This window comes from Oncorhynchus keta, chromosome 34 (assembly GCF_023373465.1).
Source record: "Oncorhynchus keta strain PuntledgeMale-10-30-2019 chromosome 34, Oket_V2, whole genome shotgun sequence".
NCBI classification, from domain to species: Eukaryota; Metazoa; Chordata; class Actinopteri; order Salmoniformes; family Salmonidae; genus Oncorhynchus; species Oncorhynchus keta.
Window position 1 is genome coordinate 73,460,893 of NC_068454.1, and position 27,500 is coordinate 73,488,392.

At 53.1% G+C, this 27,500-nt stretch overlaps 1 protein-coding gene and 1 long non-coding RNA gene across 7 annotated transcripts in view; one reads left to right on the plus strand and one right to left on the minus strand.

The window, feature by feature from the left end:
- Positions 1–27,500, plus strand: part of LOC118390672 (basal cell adhesion molecule-like) — a 123,175-nt gene that overhangs the window by 15,980 nt on the left and 79,695 nt on the right. Inside the window, exon 1 of one of the 2 annotated variants that reach the window (XM_052494723.1) lies at positions 2,454–2,740. The exons of the other annotated variant lie outside the window; for it this stretch is intronic. Coding sequence (XP_052350683.1) covers positions 2,671–2,740 — 70 coding nt within the window. The 5' untranslated portion in view covers positions 2,454–2,670. Of the gene's footprint in view, positions 1–2,453; positions 2,741–27,500 lie in introns of those variants that run through there. 2 annotated transcript variants of the gene reach the window in all.
- LOC127915220 (uncharacterized) lies at positions 23,259–27,311 on the minus strand. Of its 5 annotated transcripts, none has more exons than XR_008090607.1 (6): positions 25,266–27,311; positions 24,977–25,019; positions 24,731–24,942; positions 24,435–24,543; positions 24,307–24,383; positions 23,259–24,264 (listed from the first exon to the last, which is right to left on the minus strand). It is a non-coding gene; the product is annotated as an uncharacterized LOC127915220 (long non-coding RNA). The 5 variants fall into 5 exon arrangements; XR_008090605.1 differs by adding an exon at positions 24,578–24,611 and having other exon boundaries at positions 24,833–25,019; XR_008090608.1 differs by adding an exon at positions 24,544–24,611 and having other exon boundaries at positions 24,435–24,493; positions 24,833–25,019.

Genomic DNA, 27,500 nt, shown 5'->3' on the forward strand with positions numbered 1-27,500 from the left:
GTTTCGGGTAGCCTTCCACAAGCTCCCCACATTAACTTGGGTGAAGTTTTGCCCATTCCTCCTGACAGAGGCAGTGTAACTGAGTCAGTTTTGTAGGCCTCCTTGCTCGCACACGCTTTTTCAGTTCTGTCCACAAATGTTCTATAAGATTGAGGTCAGGGCCTTGTGATGGCCACTCCAATACCTTGACTTTGTTGTCCTTAAGCCATTTTGCGACAACTTTGGAAGTATGCTTGGGGTCATTGTACACTTGGAAGATCCATTTGCGACCAAACTTTAACTTCCTGACTGATGTCTTGAGATGTTGCTTCAATATATCCACATCATTTTCCTGCCTCATGATGCCATCTATTTTGTGAAGTGCTCCAGTCCCTCCTGCAGCAAAGCACCCCCACAACATGATGCTGCCACCCCCGTGCTTCACGGTTGGGATGGTGTTCTTCGGCTAGTAAGCCTCCCCCATTTTCCAACAAACATAATGATGGTCATTATGGCCAAATAGTTATATTTTTGTTTCATCAGACCAGAGGACATTTCTCCAAAAAGTACAATCTTTGTCCACATGTGCAGTTGCAAACCGTAGTCTGGCTTTTTTATGACGGTTTTGGAGCAGTGGCTTCTTCCTTGCTGAGTGGCCTTTCAGGTTATGTTGATATAGAATTAATTTTACTGTAGAAATATACCTGTTTCCTCCAACATCTTCACAAGGTCCTTTGCTGAAGTTCTGAGATTGATTTGCACTTTTTGCACCAAAGTACGTTCATACCTAGGAGACAGAATGTGTCTCCTTCCTGAGCGGTATGACGGCTGCGTGGTCCCATGGTGTTTATACTTACGTACTATTGTTTGTACAGAAGAACGTGGTAAGGAGGAACCAGACTTGTGGAGGTCTCCAATTTTGTTTCTGAGGTCTTGGCTGATTTCTTTTGATTTTCCCATGATGTCAAGGAAATACATCCACAGGTACACCTCCAATTGACTCAAATGATGTCAATTAGCCTATCATAACATAATTTTCTGGAATTTTCCAAGCTGTTTAAAGGCACAGGCAACTTAGTATATGTAAACTTCTGACTCACTGGAATTGTGATACAGTGAATTATAAGTGAAATAATCTGTCTGTAAACAATTGTTGGAAACATTACTTGTGTCATGCACAATGTAGATGTCCTTACCAACTTGCCAAAACTATAGTTTGTTAACAAGAAATTTGTGGACTGGTTGAAAAACAAGTTTTAATGACTCCAACCTAAGTGTATGTAAACTTCCTACTTCAACTGTTGATGACCCATCACGCTGTAAGTATAAACTGCTGTCAGTGTCTCTCAGTGGATCAGTGGCGTAACTACACAAGTGTGTGTGTGTGTGTGTGTGTGTGTGTGTGTGTGTGTGTGTGTGTGTGTGTGTGTGTGTGTGTGTGTGTGTGTGTGTGTGTGTGTGTGTGTGTGTGTGTGTGTGTGTGTGTGTGTGTGTGTGTGTGTGTGTGTGTGTGTGTGTGTGTGTGTAGCCTACTGTGCACATCAGATTGCAGACCCCTCCCTGTTGTTGTGTGGGTGATGTGTGTGAGTGAAGCGTATCCCATCTCCACTTCCACAGGGGAAAACAAATATCAGACAGCTGTTTTGGCCCAACTAGCCCTGCAATGTGTGTTAAAAGACAACTGCTCTGCGTGGAACAAGTATTGCCAGTAGACACTCCTGGTTATTTAAGTCTCCACAGTAGCCTACATCCTACACAGATCACTCTGTCTCGTAGTTCACAGACTTTGTATGTACTTCCTAACCTCCCAGTTTATAGCAGATTGAACCAAAACCAACTCCAGGTCACAGAATACACACTCAATGAATTCAAGTTGGAATGTTTTAAGCCACTTATCCCTCCCATATCCATGAATTGCCTATAGGGAAAAAGCATGCCTGAAGGAGATTGGATTACATGTCTAGGAATGAATGATATAAGTATAGTTGACTAGTCTGCTGGGTTGTTATTGTCTGTTAGCGGGGTCAGTGATGATTCTCCCCACAGTAGTGTGTAGGCTATAAGAAATTCATAATATGAACAAACTGGATATTTTCAACTATATGATTCTGAATCTGATTTTATCCACAGCTGATATTAACTAACAAGGTAGTAGGCTGTGTATTATTGTTCTTATTGTTGGTTAGGAATGAAAATAAAATAAAAATATATAATTTGGCTAAATTGTTAATGTATTATCTGTAATAACCTAATAATACATGTTGAAGGCTAAGGAACTAAAAATAGTGGTTGGAGTTGGCAAGAGTTTTTACTTTTCACTTCGGTGTTAATGTTGTTTTTGAAAATCTATTTTAACTTTTCAAAAACCGCCTACAACGATGCAGGCAGAGTTGAATAGTCAATCAAGTCTTTTCAGGGCAACTGAGTTGTAGCGGGAGAGAGAGAGCGCGAGGGAGGGGGCGTGGGTCACCTTTTGTGGAAATACATCAACCAAGACTGCCACCAGCATCAGATTTCTCGCTGTGAGAGAGAGGGGGGATAGCGCTCGCTTTATTGAGAGAGACGACGAGAGAGAGAGAGAGAGAAACAACTCTGGACGACTGAAGACTTGCTGCTGCCACAAACACATAACGACAGAAAAAACCTAAAGAAAAACAGCTAAATACATCTGTAAAAGTTACAGATCGAGCCATGGACGGGATGGTTACATTTGGACGCGCTTCTCTCCTGTGCACCTTGCTGATTTGCTTTTCATTGCAAGGTAAGACACTTCGATTTCACGCGTCCCCGTCTAGTTTATATTAGAAAGTAAATGTTGTTTTAGCCCAATGCTGCTCGTTCCTCTTGGCTGGAGGCTATATATGTCTTCACTGCCTGTACGGTTGTTTTATCTTGAACTATTGCAGTGCGTTATATCATAGTAGGCTATGGACTGCGTATCACATTAAAAGTGTTTGAAATGCATTCGTGGGTTATACAACTTTAATGTACTCTCGGCATATTGTCACTAAGCTATTTTTAAATTATTAGAGAAAAGACTGCACTTGCCCTTTGTAGTCGTGTGGGAACCCTCTGCTCGGCAGTGGAGTGCACTTCTGAGCGCACAAATGACTGCAGTAGCCTGTAGCTGAGACGCGGCCGGGATGGCCGCTATGTCTGTGATCTATGATCAATGAGCGAGCTGTTCAAAATGCGTCTGATGGGGTGTGGTGCGCCTGGAACTATACAGAGTGTTTTTTTAAATGGAATGATATATGGGCCTTTATGAATGAAATGGATTTAGGGTAGGCCTACTCACAACCTTACCGGTAGGTTGCATAAACCTTATGATGTATTTCTAGTTTGCATTATCTGCCCCAAATTTGAGCAAGGTCTCATGCTTTCAAACTCTATCATTTAGCTTTCCCACTCCACCGTTTTCTTGTCTCTTATGGATAAAGAATAAAAAGGTTACAAGGCTACAGACATGTTGAGTTATATAATTAACGGGTGCTGTAGGCTGTTTGGCCTTGTAGGGTGGGGTCCATTTGGCCAAGCCTCTCTCTCTCTCTCTCTCTACTTATCTATTGCTCTCCCTCACCACTGCCTCTCACTCATCATCTTTTATTTGTTATCTCTCTCTCTATCTGCAACTTTCTGTCTCTTTTTTTTCTACATCAAAATTCCCCTCTTTATCTCCCCAATCTGAATCTCTGCCTCTTTGAGTTTACTTGGCTGGTGTTCAGCAACAACCCTCCCTCTATCTGCACCCATCCCTCATTTTCCCTGCATCCCTCCCTCTCTCATACTCCATCCCTTCCTCTCTCGTGCTCCATCCCTCCCTCTCTCATACTCCATCCCTTCCTCTCTCGTGCTCCATTCCTCCCTCGCTCTGCACCATCCCTCCCTCTCTCATGCTCCATCCCTCCCTCTCTCGTGCTCCATCCCTCCCTCTCTCGTGCACCATCCCTCCCTCTCTGGTGCTCCATCCCTCGCTCTCTCGTGCTCCATCCCTCCCTCTCTCATGCTCCATCCCTCCCTCTCTCGTGCTCCATCCCTTCCTCTCTCCAGCTCCATCCCTCCCTCTCTCGTGCTCCATACCTTCCTCTCTCGTGCTCCATCCCTCCCTCTCTCGTGCTCCATACCTTCCTCTCTCGTGCTCCATCTCTCCCTCTCTCGTGCTCCATACCTTCCTCTCTCGTGCTCCATCCCTCCCTCTCTCGTGCTCCATACCTTCCTCTCTCGTGCTCCATCCCTCCCTCTCTCGTGCTCCATACCTTCCTCTCTCGTGCTCCATCCCTCCCTCTCTCGTGCTCCATACCTCCCTCTCTCATGCTCCATCCCTCCCTCTCTCCAGCTCCATCCCTCCCTCTCTCAGCTCCATCCCTCCCTCTCTCCAGCTCCATCCCTCCCTCTCTCATGCTCCATACCTTCCTCTCTCGTGCTCCATTCCTCCTCGCTCTGCACCATCCTTCACTCTCTCGTGCTCCATCCCTCCCTCTCTCGTGCTCCATACCTTCCTCTCTCGTGCTCCATTCCTCCCCATCTGCACCATCCCTCCCTCTCTCATGCTCCATCCCTCCCTCTCTCGTGCTCCATCCCTCCCTCTCTCGTGCTCCATACCTTCCTCTCTCGTGCTCCATTCCTCCTCGCTCTGCACCATCCTTCACTCTCTCGTGCTCCATCCCTTCCTCTCTCGTGCTCCATCCCTCCTCTCTCGTGCTCCATCCCTTCCTCTCTCGTGCTCCATCCCTTCCTCTCTCGTGCTCCATCCCTCACTCTCTCGTGCTCCATCCCTCACTCTCTCGTGCTCCATCCCTTCCTCTCTCATGCTCCATACCTTCCTCTCTCGTGCTCCATCCCTTGCTCTCTCTGCTCCATCCCCACTCTTTCGTGCTCCATCCCTTCCTCTCTCCAGCTCCATCCCTCCCTCTCTCGAGCTCCATTCCTCCCTCTCTCGTGCTCCATCCCTCCCTCTCTCATGCTCCATCCCTTCCTCTCTCCAGCTCCATCCCTCCCTCTCTCATGCTCCATCCCTCCCTCTCTCATGCTCCATCCCTCCCTCTCTCCAGCTCCATCCCTCCCTCTCTCATGCTCCATCCCTCCCTCTCTCATGCTCCATCCCTCCCTCTCTCATGCTCCATCCCTCCCTCTCTCATGCTCCATCCCTCCCTCTCTCATGCTCCATCCCTTCCTCTCTCCAGCTCCATCCCTCCCTCTCTCATGCTCCATCCCTTCCTCTCTCCAGCTCCATCCCTTCCTCTCTCATGCTCCATCCCTTCCTCTCTCATGCTCCATCCCTCCCTCTCTCATGCTCCATCCCTCCCTCTCTCATGCTCCATCCCTCCCTCTCTCCTACTCCATCCCTCCCCTCTCATGCTCCATCCCTTCCTCTCTCCAGCTCCATCCCACCCTCTCTCCAGCTCCATCCCTCCCTCTCTCCAGCTCCATCCCTCCCTCTCTCATACTCCATCCCTCCCACTCTCCAGCTCCATCCCTTCCTCTCTCATGCACCATCCCACCCTCTTTCATGCTCCATCCCTCCCTCTCTCATGCTCCATCCCTTCCTCTCTCGTGCTCCATCCCCCTCGTGCTCCATCCCTTCCTCTCTCCAGCTCCATCCCTCCCTCTCTCATGCTCCATCCCTTCCTCTCTCCAGCTCCATCCCTTCCTCTCTCATGCTCCATCCCTTCCTCTCTCATGCTCCATCCCTTCCTCTCTCATGCTCCATCCCTCCCTCTCTCATGCTCCATCCCTCCCTCTCTCATGCTCCATCCCTTCCTCTCTCCAGCTCCATCCCTCCCTCTCTCATGCTCCATCCCTTCCTCTCTCCAGCTCCATCCCTTCCTCTCTCATGCTCCATCCCTTCCTCTCTCATGCTCCATCCCTCCCTCTCTCATGCTCCATCCCTCCCTCTCTCCAGCTCCATCCCTCCCACTCTCATGCTCCATCCCTCCCACTCTCATGCTCCATCCCTTCCTCTCTCCAACTCCATCCCTCCCACTCTCATGCTCCATCCCTCCCACTCTCATGCTCCATCCCTTCCTCTCTCCAGCTCCATTCCTTCCTCTCTCATGCTCCATCCCTCCCACTCTCATGCTCCATCCCTTCCTCTCTCCAGCTCCATCCCTTCCTCTCTCGTGCTCCATCCCTCCCTCTCTCGTGCTCCATCCCTCCCACTCTCGTGCTCCATCCCTCCCACTCTCATGCTCCATCCCTCCCACTCTCGTGCTCCATCCCTTCCTCTCTCCAGCTCCATCCCTCCCTCTCTCGTGCTCCATCCCTCCCTCTCTCGTGCTCCATCCCTCCCTCTCTCCAGCTCCATCCCTCCCTCTCTCGTGCTCCATCCCTCCCTCTCTCGTGCTCCATCCCTCCCTCTCTCATGCTCCATCCCTCCCTCTCTGGTGCTCCATCCTCGCTCTCTCGTGCTCCATCCCTCCCTCTCTCATGCTCCATCCCTCCCTCTCTCGTGCTCCATCCCTTCCTCTCTCCAGCTCCATCCCTCCCTCTCTCGTGCTCCATACCTTCCTCTCTCGTGCTCCATCCCTCCCTCTCTCATGCTCCATCCCTTCCTCTCTCGTGCTCCATCCCTCCCTCTCTCGTGCTCCATCCCTCCCTCTCTCGTGCTCCATCCCTTCCTCTCTCGTGCTCCATACCTTCCTCTCTCATGCTCCATCCCTCCCTCTCTCGTGCTCCATTCCTCCCTCGCTCTGCACCATCCCTCCCTCTCTCATGCTCCATCCCTCCCTCTCTCATGCTCCATCCCTCCCTCTCTCGTGCTCCATCCCTCCCTCTCTCATGCTCCATCCCTCCCTCTCTCGTGCTCCATCCTCGCTCTCTCGTGCTCCATCCCTCCCTCTCTCATGCTCCATCCCTCCCTCTCTCGTGCTCCATCCCTTCCTCTCTCCAGCTCCATCCCTCCCTCTCTCGTGCTCCATACCTTCCTCTCTCGTGCTCCATCCCTCCCTCTCTCGTGCTCCATCCCTTCCTCTCTCGTGCTCCATCCCTCCCTCTCTCATGCTCCATCCCTCCCTCTCTCGTGCTCCATCCCTCCCTCTCTCTTGCTCCATCCCTCCCTCTCTCGTGCTCCATCCCTCCCTCTCTCATACTCCATCCCTCCCTCTCTCATGCTCCATCCCTCCCTCTCTGGTGCTCCATCCCTCCTCTCTCGTGCTCCATCCCTCCCTCTCTCGTGCTCCATCCCTCCCTCTCTCGTGCTCCATCCCGTCCTCTCTCCAGCTCCATCCCTCCCTCTCTCGTGCTCCATACCTTCCTCTCTCGTGCTCCATCCCTCCCTCTCTCGTGCTCCATCCCTTCCTCTCTCGTGCTCCATCCCTCCCTCTCTCGTGCTCCATTCCTCCCTCTCTCGTGCTCCATCCCTCCCTCTCTCGTGCTCCATCCCTTCCTCTCTCGTGCTCCATCCCTCCCTCTCTCGTGCTCCATCCCTTCCTCTCTCGTGCTCCATCCCTCCCTCTCTCGTGCTCCATCCCTCCCTCTCTCGTGCTCCATCCCTCCCTCTCTCATGCTCCATCCCTCCCTCTCTCGTGCTCCATCCCTCCCTCTCTCGTGCTCCATACCTTCCTCTCTCGTGCTCCATTCCTCCCTCGCTCTGCACCATCCCTCCCTCTCTCGTGCTCCATCCCTCCCTCTCTCGTGCTCCATACCTTCCTCTCTCGTGCTCCATTCCTCCCTCGCTCTGCACCATCCCTCCCTCTCTCATGCTCCATCCCTCCCTCTCTCGTGCTCCATCCCTCCCTCTCTCGTGCTCCATACCTTCCTCTCTCGTGCTCCATTCCTCCCTCGCTCTGCACCATCCCTCCCTCTCTCGTGCTCCATCCCTTCCTCTCTCGTGCTCCATCCCTCACTCTCTCGTGCTCCATCCCTTCCTCTCTCGTGCTCCATCCCTTCCTCTCTCGTGCTCCATCCCTCACTCTCTCGTGCTCCATCCCTCACTCTCTCGTGCTCCATCCCTTCCTCTCTCGTGCTCCATACCTTCCTCTCTCGTGCTCCATCCCTTGCTCTCTCGTGCTCCATCCCTCACTCTTTCGTGCTCCATCCCTTCCTCTCTCCAGCTCCATCCCTCCCTCTCTCGAGCTCCATTCCTCCCTCTCTCGTGCTCCATCCCTCCCTCTCTCATGCTCCATCCCTTCCTCTCTCCAGCTCCATCCCTCCCACTCTCGTGCTCCATCCCTCCCTCTCTCCAGCTCCATCCCTCCCTCTCTCCTGCTCCATCCCTCCCTCTCTTATGCTCCATCCCTTCCTCTCTCCAGCTCCATCCCTCCCACTCTCGTGCTCCATCCCTCCCTCTCTCCAGCTCCATCCCTTCCTCTCTCCTCCAGCTCCATCCCTCCCTCTCTCGTGCTCTATCCCTCCCTCTCTCATGCTCCATCCCTTCCTCTCTCCAGCTCCATCCCTCCACTCTCATGCTCCATCCCTCCCACTCTCATGCTCCATCCCTTCCTCTCTCCAGCTCCATTCCTTCCTCTCTCATGCTCCATCCCTCCCACTCTCATGCTCCATCCCTTCCTCTCTCCAGCTCCATCCCTTCCTCTCCGTGCTCCATCCCTCCCTCTCTCGTGCTCCATCCCTCCCACTCTCGTGCTCCATCCCTCCCACTCTCATGCTCCATCCCTCCCACTCTCGTGCTCCATCCCTTCCTCTCTCAGCTCCATACCTTCCTCTCTCGTGCTCCATCCCCCCTCTCCAGCTCCATCCCTCCCTCTCTCGTGCTCCATCCGACCCTCTCTCGTGCTTCATCCCTCCCTCTCTCATTGCTCCATCCCTCCCTCTCTCTAGCTCCATCCCTCCCTCTCTCGTGCTCCATCCCTCCTCTCTCGTGCTCCATCCCTCCTCTCTCGTGCTCCATCCCTCCCTCTCTCCAGCTCCATCCCTCCCTCTCTTGTGCTCCATCCCTTCCTCTCTCCAGCTCCATCCCTCCCACTCTCGTGCTCCATCCCTCCCTCTCTCGTGCTCCATCCCTCCCTCTCTCGTGCTCCATCCCTCCCTCTCTCGTGCTCCATCCCTCCCTCTCTCCAGCTCCATCCCTCCCTCTCTCGTGCTCCATCCCTCCCTCTCTCGTGCTCCATCCCTCCCTCTCTCGTGCTCCATCCCTCCCTCTCTCATGCTCCATCCCTCCCTCTCTCGTGCTCCATCCCTCCCTCTCTCGTGCTCCATCCCTCCCTCTCTCCAGCTCCATCCCTCCCTCTCTCGTGCTCCATCCCTTCCTCTCTCCAGCTCCATCCCTCCCTCTCTCGTGCTCCATCCCTCCCTCTCTCGTGCTCCATCCCTCCCTCTCTCGTGCTCCATCCCTCCCTCTCTCGTGCTCCATCCCTCCCTCTCTCCAGCTCCATCCCTCCCTCTCTTGTGCTCCATCCCTCCCTCTCTCGTGCTCCATCCCTCCCTCTCTCGTGCTCCATCCCTCCCTCTCTCGTGCTCCATCCCTCCCTCTCTCGTGCTCCATCCCTCCCTCTCTCGTGCTCCATCCCTCCCTCTCTCGTGCTCCATCCCTCCCTCTCTCGTGCTCCATCCCTCCCTCTCTTGTGCTCCATCCCTCCCTCTCTCGTGCTCCATCCCTCCCTCTCTCCAGCTCCATCCCTCCCTCTCTCGTGCTCCATCCCTCCCTCTCTCGTGCTCCATCCCTCCCTCTCTCGTGCTCCATCCCTCCCTCTCTCGTGCTCCATCCCTCCCTCTCTCGTGCTCCATCCCTCCCTCTCTCCAGCTCCATCCCTCCTCTCTTGTGCTCCATCCCTTCCTCTCTCCAGCTCCATCCCTTCCTCTCTCCAGCGACCCTCCCTTCTTCCTTTAAACCTCTACCACACCGTTCTCAGATCTCCACTACCCCGTCCTCTCCACCCCTGCTCCCCCTCCCTCCTCCCTCCATCCACTCTTCACCTGGTCTTTGAGGCAGTTGTTCTCTGGGCTGTGTTGCTGTGGCTGTGTGTATATGAGCCCAGTCTTTCATGATGCCACTGTGTAGACTGTGTGTCTGAGACTAAACAGGTGTCTGTACTAAAAGCCAAAGCCAGCTAGGCCTGGTACCTCACGTAGGAGGCTGGACACAGCAGTGGGTGGTGCCTTGATTGTAGCTAAGAGCTCCTGTTCTTAGCTCTTCTAGTCGCCACCCCTGGCCCTTTAGTCTGTACATAGGACATTATGAAACACTGTTGTCCCCACCTTCACGGCAGCCAGTCCAGGTCCTGGACACCCCTGCAGTGGCTGAATAGACCAGCACTCCCATAAACTTTAGTGCAGTACGCCTCTCTCTCACTGTAAAAGGGTACAAGACCGCTCCCTCTCCTACCTCTTCTACCTTCCCCTCTTCTTACCTCCAACCCGTCCCTCTCTCTCCCTCCCTCCCTCCCTCCCCCTGGCTCGTTTGTCTAATAATAGCAGGTTTCTCTGTGGGATACTGTCACACACACACACATATCCTGACTCACCACACAATTATAACATGCTACACACACTCACCACAAAACTATTCCACGGTGCACCAAAAAGGACCACAGGACACATAACACACCCCTGTGGGAGTGTGTGTGACACAAATATGCGGCGCATGACATCCAGACCGTCCCAGGGTGCTTTGCATGCCTGTACCGATGGCGGCGCAATTGATATGTGATCGTTTGAACTGTACAGGTTGGAAATGTCTCCCTCGGCATACCATACAATGTCACCCAGAGTTAGAATCATCAACAGCCAAACTTCTAGAACCAAGTCATGCCGGCCAGGGATCAGAAAGATTAGTCAGATTGAGGATTATTTCTGATTAGGAAAGTTCGTTTTTAACTAGTAAATGACTATCACACCTGTTCTTTGCAATGAGGCGTTTGATGTGTTGGAAGTTCCAGAAGCTTGTCGTCAGGGGAAAACGTGTGTAGCAGCAGTTTTCTATTGTCATTTGTTCTGTGGGTTTAGATAAACATGGCTGGGTTTTGTTGGTAGAAAAAGGTGCTTTTGCTTTTCTCACTACCTAAAAGTGTTCGCTGGCTGTACTGTCTCAGTCTTGCTCTCTTGTGGTGAGAAGGGGTGTGGTTGGGTGAGGAAGGGTGAGGGGGGTCACTAAGGAGAGTGGGGTCAGGTGAGGAAGGATGGGGGGGTCACTGAGCAGGGTGGGGTCAGGTGAGGAAGGGTAAGGGGGGTCACTGAGAAGGGTGGCAGAGAGAATTGCTGAGACAGGCCGTCAGCTGAGTTCAAGGTGCTGTAGGAAACTCTGAGCTTCCACCCTTTGTCTATCAACTCCTTAATTCCCCCAGTCATTTCCCCGTCGACATCAAACACCCCCTCCCCGCTGCCATGTGTAATTATTATGGTATTAGAGCAGATAAATTAAAAGCCTGCCATTTAGCCAGTGGAGATAAAAGCCAGGGAGCTTCTTCGTGATTTTTATTTTTAATTTTGACAGGGGGTTAGGGGTGCTGATGGTGTTCTAAGTTTGCACACACACACACACACACACACACACACACACACACACACACACACACACACACACACACACACACACACACACACACACACACACACACACACACACACACACACACACACACACACACACACACACACACACACGAGCCCTGTAGATTCCTCTTATTGTGCAACAGCTCTAAACAATGATAACCCTGAGTGACAGGTTGATAAGGGAGCTGGTGTCATTTAACCTGGGGGTGTACAGATGTAGGATCTTCTTTTGTTGCTGAGAATTTTCAGGAAATGTGAACTCGTAGTGTGTTTGAGTTCTGAAAAGGCTTCTAAAGTGTGTAATTTCTACTCTGAAATGTCACACTTAATTTGCCCTAACAAAAAATGTATCAAACCATACAAAAATGTCCATTAATTATAATCCACATAAGAATTCCCATTTCCTGTTGCTGCAGGATTGTTTTCATGCTGTAGCAAACTGGCTCAAATTAAGGTCCTACCTTTGTAGACTGTCCCCAGTCCACCTGGCCGTGCTGCTGCTCCAGTTTCAACTGTTCTGCCTTATTATTATTGGACCATGCTGGCCATTTATGAACATTTGAACATCTTGGCCATGTTCTGTTATAATCTCCACCCGGCACAGCCAGAAGAAGACTGGCCACCCCACATAGCCTGGTTCCTCTCTAGGTTTCTTCCTTGGTTTTGGCCTTTCTTGGGAGTTTTTCCTAGCCACTGTGCTTCTACACCAGCATTGCTTGCTGTTTGGGGTTTTAGGCTGGGTTTCTGTACAGCACTTTGAGATATCAACTGATGTACGAAGGGCTATATAAATACATTTGATTTGATTTGATTTGTAGGTGCAGGAGCACTGGGACTGCTATTAGTTTGGGTGATTCATGCTTCTCCACTGGGTTTGGGTTAGAGGGGAGATAGATGGAGACGGAGCTGAACTCTCATATAGTAATGAGTGGTATTCCTATGGACAGGTTGGAGCTCGTCCTGAGTGTCTGTGCATTCAAACATTGTTTCTCTGGCAGAGAGGGGCTGCCTCTTCACAACACAATGGTGCTAATCCAAAAACACACAACACTTTACATTATTGGGCCCCATTCACCACCAAGACACTGTACTACACTGGTTGAGCTGTGGTCCATTCATACATCCACCGCATTTCAGTGGTTTGGCAGCTTTCCTTTCATGTGATATATACCACTGTAGTGGTTACTCTCTGCTGGGTTCATGTAGACCACATTGGAACAATGAAGCTTTCTGCATAAATCCTCATGATAGTGGATGAGCGTTACTGTGGACGGGGTTTAAGTCGTCCTAACCTTTTCAAATCCAAACTAGTGCTCTTTCTTATCTCTCTGTGGTTTGTTTTCATGGTGGGAGAAATTCAAACAGTCCAGTTGGTGAATTAATTGGCTGGCTGGCAGGCAGACAGGCAGGCAGGCAGGCAGGCAGGCAACGGTGGTCATCTGGGTATGAAATGACAGGTTTCACGTGGTTAATCCTAGTTTGAAGTCAGCTAGTGGAGGATGTGGTTCACAGAAACACTCCTCAGAGCTTTTCATCCTAATATCATCAAAGATCTTCAAAAAGAGCAGCTAAAGCCATGATTAGAATGCTGAGGTGCAGACACACACACACACACACACACACACACACACACACACACACACACACACACACACACACACACACACACACACACACACACACACACACACACACACGCTTTAATAGTTAGGATTAACTTGGTCACTGTTCTAATATATAATAATAATAATATATGCCATTTAGCAGACGCTTTTATCCAAAGCGACTTACAGTCATGTGTGCATACATTAATATGGGTGGTCACTGTCGAACCCACTACCCTGGCGTTACAAGCGCCATGCTCTACCAACTGAGTCAGTTGGTATCTCCTGTCTGTCTCTGTCTCTCTCCCTCTGTCTCCATCCTCCCTTCTCCTCCCTCACTCCCCTCCCTCACTCTAGCTCACCCTTTTGTTTTGGGTAATGGTGGCTCACTGGAGGGAGTCGTTGGTGTGTATTGATGTTTGTGGTGATTTACTGTGTTGTGTTGACTCTGTTTGGAGCTACTGCATTTGTGCACAGCCCAGAGAGGATACTGGGAGGAAGGTGTGCTGTGATGTGTGCGTTGGATAGGGTGCTGAGTGATTGGGGAGAGAGGGAGATAGTGAGAGATATGGAGAGAGATTGGGGAGAGGGAGATAGTGAGAGAAATGGAGAGATATTGGGGAGAGAGGGAGATAGTGAGAGATATGGAGAGAGATTGGGGAGATAGTGAGAGAAATGGAGAGAGGGAGATAGTGAGAGATATGGAGAGAGATTGGGAAGAGAGGGAGATAGTGAGAGATATGGAGAGAGATTGGGAAGAGAGGGAGATAGTGAGAGATATGGAGAGAGAGGGAGATAGTGAGAGATATGGAGAGAGATTGGGGAGAGAGGGAGATAGTGAGAGAGATTGTGGAGAGGGGGAGATAGTGAGAGATAGGGAAGAGAGGGAGATAGTGAGAGATATGGAGAGAGATTGGGGAGAGAGGGAGATAGTGAAAGATAGGGGAGAGAGGGAGATAGTGAGAGATATGGAGAGAGATTGGGGAGAGAGGGAGATAGTGAGAGATATGGAGAGAGATTGGGGAGAGAGAGGGATAGTGAGAGATATGGAGAGAGATTGGGGAGAGAGGGAGATAGTGAGAGATATGGAGAGAGATTGGGGAGAGAGGGAGATAGTGAGAGATAGGGGAGAGAGGGATAGTGAGAGATATGGAGAGAGATTGGGGAGAGAGGAAGCTGACTGCTAGTGTCTTTGATTTCTCCATGGTTGCTGCTTCAAGGCTGTCTTGTAATAAGGGGCTTCATGGGGGTTTAAGGGGAGGAAGGAAACAGAGAGGGAGAGAGGATGAGAGAGAGAGGATGAGCTCAAGGGATGGGACGAGGGGTGATTACAGCTGACTATTGTGTTACTGCAGTTTCAGATTGTATTGGCGTCTCAAGTGAGGAAGATGATAAAGATGATGATGATAGTGAAGAGAGGTGGCCGGGGGGGTCGTAGGTCATTTCAAGTGCAGCCTTGAAAGGAGAAAGGATGGGGGTTGGGGGGCTGTATTGCAAGAAACATTTAAAATTCACAAGCTATTCGGGGAGACAAGGTTAAGTGCTGCCGATGCATTTAGTGGGAATGCAGTAGAAACATGCTGCGCCAAAGAGCCTTCATTCAGGATCCATGGGGCTTTTTAGGCATTCAGCACACACAGAGAGGAGGGTTTGGCTATTAGAGCTACATATAAATATGTGTCAGGCAGAGTGGGAGAGAGAGGAAGGATCACGGCCTACATATTCCATCTATTGCACGCTACAACATGGCAACCCCCACTTGTGTTTCTTGGTTAGCAGTTGTTCCTGGGTTGTCCAGACACACACACACACACACACACACACACACACACACACACACACACACACACACACACACACACACACACACACACACACACACACACACACACACACACACACACACACACACACACACACACACACACACACACACACACACACACACACACACAATATATACACACACGCACATGCGAAGTCAGAATTAGGAATACCAATTAGGAAGTCTGTGGAAAACCCCGTGATATGCAGGCTGGATCAGTTTACTGGCAGACAAGAAACCCTAACCCCTCTGGATGCCCCCCGTCTCCCCTGTCTGTCTGCCTGTTCTGAGCTGGATCTTGGGTCTGTCTGCCTGTTCTGAGCTGGGTCTTGGGTCTGTCTGCCTGTTCTGAGCTGGGTCTTGGGTCTATCTGCCTGTTCTGAGCTGGTTCTTGGGTCTGTCTGCCTGTTCTGAGCTGGGTCTTGGGTCTGTCTGCCTGTTCTGAGCTGGGTCTTGGGTCTGTCTGCCTGTTCTGAGCTGGGTCTTGGGTCTGTCTGCCTGTTCTGAGCTGGGTCTTGGGTCTGTCTGCCTGTTCTGAGCTGGGTCTTGGGTCTGTCTGCCTGTTCTGAGCTGGTTCTTGGGTCTGTCTGCCTGTTCTGAGCTGGGTCTTGGGTCTGTCTGCCTGTTCTGAGCTGGGTCTTGGGTCTGTCTGCCTGTTCTGAGCTGGGTCTTGGGTCTGTCTGCCTGTTCTGAGCTGGGTCTTGGGTCTGTCTGCCTGTTCTGAGCTGGGTCTTGGGTCTGTCTGCCTGTTCTGAGCTGGGTCTTGGGTCTGTCTGCCTGTTCTGAGCTGGTTCTTGGGTCTGTCTGCCTGTTCTGAGCTGGGTCTTGGGTCTGTCTGCCTGTTCTGAGCTGGGTCTTGGGTCTGTCTGCCTGTTCTGAGCTGGGTCTTGGGTCTGTCTGCCTGTTCTGAGCTGGGTCTTGGGTCTGTCTGCCTGTTCTGAGCTGGGTCTTGGGTCTGTCTGCCTGTTCTGAGCTGGTTCTTGGGTCTGTCTGCCTGTTCTGAGCTGGGTCTTGGGTCTGTCTGCCTGTTCTGAGCTGGGTCTTGGGTCTGTCTGCCTGTTCTGAGCTGGTTCTTGGGTCTATCTGCCTGTTCTGAGCTGGTTCTTGGGTCTGTCTGCCTGTTCTGAGCTGGGTCTTGGGTTTGTCTGCCTGTTCTGAGCTTGGTCTTGGGTCTGTCTGCCTGTTCTGAGCTGGGTCTTGGGTCTGTCTGCCTGTTCTGAGCTGGGTCTTGGGTCTGTCTGCCTGTTCTGAGCTGGGTCTTGGGTCTGTCTGCCTGTTCTGAGCTGGGTCTTGGGTCTATCTGCCTGTTCTGAGCTGGTTCTTGGGTCTGTCTGCCTGTTCTGAGCTGGGTCTTGGGTTTGTCTGCCTGTTCTGAGCTTGGTCTTGGGTCTGTCTGCCTGTTCTGAGCTGGGTCTTGGGTCTGTCTGCCTGTTCTGAGCTGGGTCTTGGGTCTGTCTGCCTGTTCTGAGCTGGGTCTTGGGTCTGTCTGCCTGTTCTGAACTGGGTCTTGGGTCTGTCTGCCTGTTCTGAACTGGGTCTTGGGTCTATCTGCCTGTTCTGAGCTGGTTCTTGGGTCTGTCTGCCTGTTCTGAGCTGGGTCTTGGGTCTGTCTGCCTGTTCTGAGCTGGGTCTTGGGTCTGTCTGCCTGTTCTGAGCTGGTTCTTGGGTCTATCTGCCTGTTCTGAGCTGGTTCTTGGGTCTGTCTGCCTGTTCTGAGCTGGGTCTTGGGTTTGTCTGCCTGTTCTGAGCTTGGTCTTGGGTCTGTCTGCCTGTTCTGAGCTGGGTCTTGGGTCTGTCTGCCTGTTCTGAGCTGGGTCTTGGGTTTGTCTGCCTGTTCTGAGCTGGGTCTTGGGTCTATCTGCCTGTTCTGAGCTGGTTCTTGGGTCTGTCTGCCTGTTCTGAGCTGGGTCTTGGGTTTGTCTGCCTGTTCTGAGCTGGGTCTTGGGTCTGTCTGCCTGTTCTGAGCTGGGTCTTGGGTCTGTCTGCCTGTTCTGAGCTGGGTCTTGGGTCTGTCTGCCTGTTCTGAGCTGGTTCTTGGGTCCTGTGGGAGCTTCTCAAGCTGTTGCTTCTCAGACGTCAACAGTTGCCTCAACAGCAGTCGAACCCTAACCCTCTCCTCTCCCACCCTGTGTCCTTTCACACCATGCAGCATGCTACAGGCTGAGGACGGAACTAGAGGAAGGCTGCATAGACAGTTAGTGGACCGTGTGTGTGTTGTACCCCTGACCAACATGGTTGTTTCAGGACTCGCATTAGTGCTGGGTTTAGGAGTGGTCTTTACATGGTAGACTAAGGTTTAGGAGAGAGTGTGAGTGGATGTTGTGTGTTTGAACACACCCCTTGCTGAGTGAGTTGTTTGCCCCTCGTCAGTCAGTCAGTGGCAGCCCTGTTAAGCTTAAGGAGTGGTCAACAAATGGTTGTTGTGTAACAGGGTTCTTTTCAATCTTATCGTCATCCCATGGAATGTGACAGAGAGTTCACCAAGCTAAAGAGCACTGTGTGTGTGTGTGAGTGTGTGTGATGCTGGGATTTATTACTATTATTTTTTCTTCTTTCATCTCCAATCTCCAGTTCAATGTTGTCTCATTCTGTTAAAGGAGAACATATACATTCCTCTGTGTGAGACATTTCTTCTGCTTTATAATGTAGTTAATGGTTAGCTGGACATTGTTAACCTCACTGTTTGACAAACCGTGCAATACAAATTATTCATGGGGAGGAGGAGCAGGAGGAGAGATGGAGCAGGAGGAGAGATGGAGCAGGAGGAGAGATGGAGCAGGAGGAGAGATGGAGCAGGAGGAGAGATGGAGCAGGAGGAGAGATGGAGCAGGAGGAGAGATGGAGCAGGAGGAGAGATGGGGCAGGAGGAGAGGTGGAGCAGGAGGAGAGATGGAGCAGGAGGAGAGATGGAGCAGGAGGAGAGATGGAGCAGGAGGAGAGATGGAGCAGGAGGAGAGATGGAGCAGGAGGAGAGATGGGGCAGGAGGAGAGATGGAGCAGGAGGAGAGGTGGAGCAGGAGGAGAGATGGGGCAGGAGGAGAGATGGAGCAGGAGGAGAGATGGAGCAGGAGGAGAGATGGGGCAGGAGGAGAGATGGAGCAGGAGGAGAGATGGAGCAGGAGGAGAGATGGAGCAGGAGGAGAGATGGGGCAGGAGGAGAGGTGGAGCAGGAGGAGGTGGGGCAGGAGGAGAGATGGGGCAGGAGGAGAGATGGAGCAGGAGGAGAGATGGAGCAGGAGGAGAGATGGAGCAGGAGGAGAGATGGAGCAGGAGGAGAGATGGAGCAGGAGGAGAGATGGAGCAGGAGGAGAGATGGAGCAGGAGGGAGAGATGGAGCAGGAGGAGAGATGGAGCAGGAGGAGAGGTGGAGCAGGAGGAGAGATGGAGCAGGAGGAGAGATGGGGCAGGAGGAGAGATGGAGCAGGATGAGAGATGGAGCAGGAGGAGAGATGGAGCAGGAGGAGAGATGGAGCAGGAGGAGAGATGGAGCAGGAGGAGAGGTGGAGCAGGAGGAGAGGTGGAGCAGGAGGAGAGATGGAGCAGGAGGAGAGATGGGGCAGGAGGAGAGATGGAGCAGGAGGAGAGATGGAGCAGGAGGAGAGATGGAGCAGGAGAGAGGTGGAGCAGGAGGAGAGATGGAGCAGGAGGAGAGATGGAGCAGGAGGAGAGATGGGGCAGGAGGAGAGATGGAGCAGGAGGAGAGATGGAGCAGGAGGAGAGATGGAGCAGGAGGAGAGATGGAGCAGGAGGAGAGATGGAGCAAGGAGAGATGGAGCAGGAGGAGAGATGGAGCAGGAGGAGAGATGGAGCAGGAGGAGAGATGGGGCAGGAGGAGAGATGGAGCAGGAGGAGAGGTGGAGCAGGAGGAGAGATGGGGCAGGAGGAGAGATGGAGCAGGAGGAGAGATGGAGCAGGAGGAGAGATGGGGCAGGAGGAGAGATGGAGCAGGAGGAGAGATGGAGCAGGAGGAGAGATGGAGCAGGAGGAGAGATGGGGCAGGAGGAGAGGTGGGATACAGGAGGAGAGGTGGGGCAGGAGGAGAGATGGGGCAGGAGGAGAGATGGAGCAGGAGGAGAGATGGAGCAGGAGGAGAGATGGAGCAGGAGGAGAGATGGAGCAGGAGGAGAGATGGAGCAGGAGGAGAGATGGAGCAGGAGGAGAGATGGAGCAGGAGGAGAGATGGAGCAGGAGGAGAGATGGAGCAGGAGGAGAGATGGAGCAGGAGGAGAGATGGGGCAGGAGGAGAGATGGAGCAGGAGGAGAGATGGAGCAGGAGGAGAGATGGAGCAGGAGGAGAGATGGAGCAGGAGGAGAGATGGAGCAGGAGGAGAGATGGAGCAGGAGGAGAGGTGGAGCAGGAGGAGAGGTGGAGCAGGAGGAGAGATGGGGCAGGAGGAGAGATGGAGCAGGAGGAGAGATGGAGCAGGAGGAGAGATGGAGCAGGAGGAGAGATGGAGCAGGAGGAGAGGTGGAGCAGGAGGAGAGATGGAGCAGGAGGAGAGATGGAGCAGGAGGAGAGATGGGGCAGGAGGAGAGATGGAGCAGGAGGAGAGATGGAGCAGGAGGAGAGATGGAGCAGGAGGAGAGATGGAGCAGGAGGAGAGATGGAGCAGGAGGAGAGATGGAGCAGGAGGAGAGATGGAGCAGGAGGAGAGATGGAGCAGGAGGAGAGATGGGGCAGGAGGAGAGATGGAGCAGGAGGAGAGGTGGAGCAGGAGGAGAGATGGGGCAGGAGGAGAGATGGAGCAGGAGGAGAGATGGAGCAGGAGGAGAGATGGGGCAGGAGGAGAGATGGAGCAGGAGGAGAGATGGAGCAGGAGAGATGGAGCAGGAGGAGAGATGGGGCAGGAGGAGAGGTGGAGCAGGAGGAGAGGTGGGGCAGGAGGAGAGATGGGGCAGGAGGAGAGATGGAGCAGGAGGAGAGATGGAGCAGGAGGAGAGATGGAGCAGGAGGAGAGATGGGGCAGGAGGAGAGATGGAGCAGGAGGAGAGATGGGGCAGGAGGAGAGATGGGGCAGGAGGAGAGATGGAGCAGGAGGAGAGATGGAGCAGGAGGAGAGATGGAGCAGGAGGAGAGATGGAGCAGGAGGAGAGATGGAGCAGGAGGAGAGATGGGGCAGGAGGAGGTGGAGCAGGAGGAGAGGTGGAGCAGGAGGAGAGATGGAGCAGGAGGAGAGATGGGGCAGGAGGAGAGATGGGGCAGGAGGAGAGATGGAGCAGGAGGAGAGATGGAGCAGGAGGAGAGATGGAGCAGGAGGAGAGATGGGGCAGGAGGAGAGATGGAGCAGGAGGAGAGATGGAGCAGGAGGAGAGATGGAGCAGGAGGAGAGATGGAGCAGGAGGAGAGATGGAGCAGGAGGAGAGATGGAGCAGGAGGAGAGATGGGGCAGGAGGAGAGGTGGAGCAGGAGGAGAGGTGGAGCAGGAGGAGAGATGGGGCAGGAGGAGAGATGGGGCAGGAGGAGAGATGGGGCAGGAGGAGAGATGGAGCAGGAGGAGAGATGGAGCAGGAGGAGAGATGGAGCAGGAGGAGAGATGGGGCAGGAGGAGAGATGGAGCAGGAGGAGAGATGGAGCAGGAGGAGAGATGGAGCAGGAGGAGAGATGGGGCAGGAGGAGAGGTGGAGCAGGAGGAGAGGTGGAGCAGGAGGAGAGATGGAGCAGGAGGAGAGATGGAGCAGGAGGAGAGATGGGGCAGGAGGAGAGATGGAGCAGGAGGAGAGATGGAGCAGGAGGAGAGATGGGGCAGGAGGAGAGGTGGAGCAGGAGGAGAGGTGGGGCAGGAGGAGAGATGGGGCAGGAGGAGAGATGGAGCAGGAGGAGAGATGGAGCAGGAGGAGAGATGGGGCAGGAGGAGAGATGGAGCAGGAGGAGAGATGGGGCAGGAGGAGAGATGGAGCAGGAGGAGAGATGGAGCAGGAGGAGAGATGGAGCAGGAGGAGAGATGGAGCAGGAGGAGGAGCAGGAGATGGGGCAGGAGGAGAGGTGGAGCAGGAGGAGAGGTGGAGCAGGAGGAGAGATGGAGCAGGAGGAGAGATGGGGCAGGAGGAGAGATGGGGCAGGAGGAGAGATGGAGCAGGAGGAGAGATGGAGCAGGAGGAGAGATGGAGCAGGAGGAGAGATGGGGCAGGAGGAGATGGAGCAGGAGGAGAGATGGAGCAGGAGGAGAGATGGAGCAGGAGGAGAGATGGAGCAGGAGGAGAGATGGAGCAGGAGGAGAGATGGAGCAGGAGGAGAGATGGAGCAGGAGGAGAGATGGGGCAGGAGGAGAGGTGGAGCAGGAGGAGAGGTGGAGCAGGAGGAGAGATGGGGCAGGAGGAGAGATGGGGCAGGAGGAGAGATGGGGCAGGAGGAGAGATGGAGCAGGAGGAGAGATGGAGCAGGAGGAGAGATGGAGCAGGAGGAGAGATGGAGCAGGAGGAGAGATGGGGCAGGAGGAGAGATGGAGCAGGAGGAGAGATGGAGCAGGAGGAGAGATGGAGCAGGAGGAGAGATGGGGCAGGAGGAGAGGTGGAGCAGGAGGAGAGATGGAGCAGGAGGAGAGATGGAGCAGGAGGAGAGATGGGGCAGGAGGAGAGATGGAGCAGGAGGAGAGATGGAGCAGGAGGAGAGATGGAGCAGGAGGAGAGATGGGGCAGGAGGAGAGGTGGAGCAGGAGGAGAGGTGGAGCAAGAGGAGAGATGGGGCAGGAGGAGAGGTGGAGCAGGAGGAGAGATGGGGCAGGAGGAGAGATGGGGCAGGAGGAGAGGTGGAGCAGGAGGAGAGGTGGAGCAAGAGGAGAGGTGGGGCAGGAGAGAGGTGGAGCAGGAGGAGAGATGGAGCAGGAGGAGAGATGGGGCAGGAGGAGAGGTGGAGCAGGAGGAGAGATGGAGCAGGAGGAGAGATGGAGCAGGAGGAGAGATGGGGCAGGAGGAGAGGTGGAGCAGGAGGAGAGGTGGAGCAGGAGAGGAGATGGGGCAGGAGGAGAGATGGGGCAGGAGGAGAGATGGGGCAGGAGGAGAGATGGAGCAGGAGGAGAGATGGAGCAGGAGGAGAGATGGAGCAGGAGGAGAGATGGAGCAGGAGGAGAGGTGGAGCAGGAGGAGAGGTGGAGCAAGAGGAGAGATGGGGCAGGAGGAGAGGTGGAGCAGGAGGAGAGATGGAGCAGGAGGAGAGATGGAGCAGGAGGAGAGATGGAGCAGGAGGAGAGATGGGGCAGGAGGAGAGATGGGGCAGGAGGAGAGATGGGGCAGGAGGAGAGGTGGAGGAGAGGTGGAGCAGGAGGAGAGATGGAGCAGGAGAAGAGATGGGGCAGGAGGAGAGATGGAGGAGAGGTGGAGCAGGAGGAGAGATGGAGCAGGAGGAGAGATGGGGCAGGAGGAGAGATGGAGCAGGAGGAGAGATGGGGCAGGAGGAGAGATGGGGCAGGAGGAGAGATGGAGGAGAGGTGGAGCAGGAGGAGAGATGGAGCAGGAGGAGAGGAGGAGCAGGAGGAGAGATGGAGCAGGAGGAGAGGTGGAGCAGGAGGAGAGATGGAGCAGGAGGAGAGGTGGAGCAGGAGGAGAGATGGGGCAGGAGGAGAGATGGGGCAGGAGGAGAGATGGGGCAGGAGGAGAGATGGAGCAGGAGGAGAGATGGAGCAGGAGGAGAGATGGAGCAGGAGGAGAGATGGAGCAGGAGGAGAGGTGGAGCAGGAGGAGAGGTGGAGCAAGAGGAGAGATGGGGCAGGAGGAGAGGTGGAGCAGGAGGAGAGATGGAGCAGGAGGAGAGATGGAGCAGGAGGAGAGATGGAGCAGGAGGAGAGATGGGGCAGGAGGAGAGATGGGGCAGGAGGAGAGATGGGGCAGGAGGAGAGGTGGAGGAGAGGTGGAGCAGGAGGAGAGATGGAGCAGGAGGAGAGATGGAGCAGGAGGAGAGATGGAGCAGGAGGAGAGATGGAGCAGGAGGAGAGATGGGGCAGGAGGAGAGATGGAGGAGAGGTGGAGCAGGAGGAGAGATGGAGCAGGAGGAGAGGAGGAGCAGGAGGAGAGATGGAGCAGGAGGAGAGATGGGGCAGGAGGAGAGATGGGGCAGGAGGAGAGATGGGGCATGAGGTGAGATGGAGCAGGAGGAGAGATGGGGCAGGAGAAGAGATGGAGCAGGAGGAGAGATGGAGCAGGAGGAGAGATGGGGCAGGAGGAGAGATGGGGCAGGAGGAGAGATGGGGCAGGAGAAGAGATGGAGCAGGAGGAGAGGTGGAGCAGGAAGTGAGGTGGAGCAGGAGGTGAGGTGGAGCAGGGGGTGAGGTGGAGCAGGGGGTGAGGTGGAGCAGGGGAAGAGGTGGAGCAGGAGGAGAGGTGGAGCAGGAGGTGAGGTGGAGCAGGAGGAGAGATGGAACAGGAGGAGAGGTGAAGCAGGAGGAGAGATGGAGCAGGAGGAGAGATGGAGCAGGCGGTGAGGTGGAGCAGGAGGTGAGGTGGAACAGGAGGAGAGGTGGAACAGGAGGAGAGATGGAACAGGAGGAGAGTACTGTACTGTATACATATGTTTTTGTCACTGTGTGTGTGTGTATGTGTGTGTTTGTATCCATATTTCCTAAGTCTGAGTTAAGGTCTCTCTCTGTGAGAAAGGGAGCTTCCCGGTGCGTTAGCTGAGGGTGAAGGTAGTGTAACATCAGGGAACAGATCGTATGTCCACTACAGGGCCAGGCTCGTCAGGTGACTGCCCGCAGGAAACCCACTGTCTTTGTTTGTTGGAGGTGTAGCTTACCTCCGCTCCTCTCCCAGGACGACCACAGCTCCATCGCCCCCTTCTCTCTTCACCATGGCCAATAAAGCCTGTGTGAACTTGACTTTAACAAAGACAGATTGTGGTGGGATAAAGTTACAGAGAAAACACAGTTAATATCCTCCTCAAGTCACAGCGTGTTCTCTCTACCTCTCTACCTCTACCTCTCTACCTATCTCACCTCTCTACCTATCTCACCTCTCTACCTCTCTACCTCTTTACCTATCTCACCTCTCTACCTCTCTACCTCTCTCACCTCTCTCACCTCTCTCACTTCTCTACCTCTCTACCTCTCTCACCTCTCTACCTCTCTACTTATCTCACCTCTCTACCTCTCTATCTCTCTCACCTCTCTACCTATCTCACCACTCTACCTCTCTTCCTTTCTCTCACCTCTATCACCTCTCTACCTCTCTCACCTCTCTACCCTTCTCACCTCTCTACCTCGCTCACCTCTCTACCTCTCTCACTTCTACCTCTCTACCCTTCTCACCTCTCTACCTCTCTCACCTCTACCTCTCTACCCTTCTCACCTCTCTCACCTCTCTACCTCTCTCAACCTCTCTACCCTTCTCACCTCTATCTCTCTCACCTCTCAACCTCTCTCACCTCTCTATCCTTCTCATATCTCTACCTCTCTCACCTCTCTACCCTTCTCATATCTCTATCTCTCTCACCTCTCTATCCTTCTCATATCTCTACCTCTCTACCTCTCTCACCTCTCTATCCTTCTCATATCTCTACCTCTCTCACCTCTCTATCCTTCTCATATCTCTACCTCTCTCACCTCTCTATCCTTCTCATATCTCTACCTCTCTCACCTCTCTATCTCTCTCACCTCTCTATCCTTCTCATATCTCTACCTCTCTCACCTCTCTATCCTTCTCATATCTCTACCTCTCTACCTCTCTCACCTCTCTATCCTTCTCATATCTCTACCTCTCTACCTCTCTCACCTCTCTATCCTTCTCATATCTCTACCTCTCTCACCTCTCTACCCTTCTCATATCTCTACCTCTCTCACCTCTCTACCTCTCTCACCTCTCTATCCTTCTCATATCTCTACCTCTCTCACCTCTCTATCCTTCTCATATCTCTACCTCTCTCACCTCTCTATCCTTCTCATATCTCTACCTCTCTCACCTCTCTACCCTTCTCATATCTCTACCTCTCTCACCTCTCTATCCTTCTCATATCTCTACCTCTCTCACCTCTCTATCCTTCTCATATCTCTACCTCTCTACCTCTCTCACCTCTCTATCCTTCTCATATCTCTACCTCTCTCACCTCTCTATCCTTCTCATATCTCTACCTCTCTCACCTCTCTACCCTTCTCATATCTCTACCTCTCTCACCTCTCTATCCTTCTCATATCTCTACCTCTCTCAACCTCTCTACCTCTCTACCCTTCTCATATCTCTACCTCTCTATCCTTCTCATATCTCTACCTCTCTCACCTCTCTACCTCGCTCACCTCTCTACCTCTCTCACTTCTACCTCTCTACCCTTCTCACCTCTCTACCTCTCTCACCTCTACCCTCTCTACCCTTCTCACCTCTCTCACCTCTATCTACCTCTCTCTCAACCTCTCTACCTCTTCTCACCTCTATCTCTCTCACCTCTCTACCTCTCTCAACCTCTCTACCCTTCTCACCTCTATCTCTCTCACCTCTCTCAACCTCTCTACCTCTCTACCCTTCTCATATCTCTACCTCTCTACCTCTCTCACCTCACTACCCTTCTCATATCTCCCTTCTCCCTCTCTTTCTCTCTCTCTTTCACTCCTCTACCCCTCTGTCCCCCCTACACTCTGTTACCCTGTCTATCACACTCCCCCCTCTCTTTCTCTCTTTCACCCCTCTACCCCTCTGTCCCTCCTACACTCTGTAACCCCTGTCTATCACACTCCTCCCTCCCTTTCTCTCTCTCTCACTCCTCTACCCCTCTGTCCCTCCTACACTCTGTTACTCCTGTCTATCACACTCCTCCCTCCCTTTCTCTCTCTCTCACTCCTCTACCCCTCTGTCCCTCCTACACTCTGTTACCCCTGTCTATCACACTCCTCCCTCTCTTTCTCTCTCTCTCACTCCTCTACCCCTCTGTCCCTCCTACACTCTGTAACCCCTGTCTATCACACTCCTCCCTCCCTTTCTCTCTCTCTCACTCCTCTACCCCTCTGTCCCTCCTACACTCTGTTACTCCTTCCTGTCTATCACACTCCTCCCTCCCTTTCTCTCTCTCTCACTCCTCTACCCCTCTGTCCCTCCTACACTCTGTTACCCCTGTCTATCACACTCCTCCCTCCCTTTCTCTCTCTCTCACTCCTCTACCCCTCTGTCCCTCCTACACTCTGTTACCCCTGTCTATCACACTCCTCCCTCCCTTTCTCTCTCTCTCACTCCTCTACCCCTCTGTCCCTCCTACACTCTGTTACCCCTGTCTATCACACTCCTCCCTCTCTTTCTCTCTCTCTCTCACTCCTCTACCCCTCTGTCCCTCCTACACTCTGTAACCCCTGTCTATCACACTCCTCCCTCCCTTTCTCTCTCTCTCACTCCTCTACCCCTCTGTCCCTCCTACACTCTGTTACCCCTGTCTATCACACTCCTCCCTCTCTTTCTCTCTCTCTCTCACTCCTCTACCCCTCTGTCCCTCCTACACTCTGTAACCCCTGTCTATCACACTCCTCCCTCCCTTTCTCTCTCTCTCACTCCTCTACCCCTCTGTCCCTCCTACACTCTGTTACCCCTGTCTATCACACTCCTCCCTCCCTTTTTCTCTCTCTCACTCCTCTACCCCTCTGTCCCTCCTACACTCTTTTACTCCTGTCTATCCCACTCCTCTCCTCCATCTTTCCTGTCCTCCTCTGTACCTCTCCATCTCTTCTCTATGCCAGAGACAGATCAGAGATGAGTGCCTGGACCGTCTGTTGCTAATCACCATCACAATAGGATCCGCAGCAGGGTGACAGCGGGAGGTCTCAGATCGTGATTTCATTCCTAGTTTGATTGACATTCCCACTAATAACGGTAATTAGGCCGGAAGGGTTTGAAGCGCTGGTGATTCGCACAGATAACACAGTGAACTGACGTGTCATTTCTCAATAAGAGTTGGCAGACAGACTGAGCTCTCAATCTATGGCATTCTCTCTCTCTCTCTCTCTCTCTCTCTCTCTCTCTCTCTCTCTCTCTCTCTCTCTCTCTCTCTCTCTCTCTCTCTCTCTCTCTCTCTCTCTCTCTCTCTCTCTCTCTCTCTCTCACACTCTCTCACACTCTCTCACACTCACTCACACTCACTCACTCACTCACTCACTCACTCACTCACTCACTCACTCACTCACTCACTCACTCACTCACTCACTGTCTCGCTCTCATGCACTCTCTCACACACTCTCTGTCTGTCTGTCTGTCTGTCTGTCTGTCTGTCTGTCTGTCTGTCTGTCTGTCTGTCTGTCTGTCTGTCTGTCTGTCTGTCTGTCTCTCTCTCTGTCTCTCTGTCTCTCTGTCTCTCTGTCTCTCTGTCTCTATGTCATCTCACCCACAGAGGAAAGCATTGGGCTTGTTGTTATTGTACAGATCTGTTTAAGCCCTAAAGGGTCTTCTTCAATGAACATGTCTGTGCCAGATTTGGCTCTTATTGTCTTTCTGAGTGAATGGTCTTCAAAGCACACAACTGAATTTAAAACCTAGCTTTCTCTTTTATTAGTTTATATTACTGTGGTGCTACATAAGTAGAGTATCATATAATTTCATAGTTGATTTAATCTGATCCAAGCCAGCACTAGGAAGAACTATCTTGCTTTGTCCGAATTCATATTTAATATTTAATCGATAGGATCCAATTTCAGTTATGACTCCATAATGCTAAATTAATCAAAATGACTTGTCCATCTGATCTATGTGAT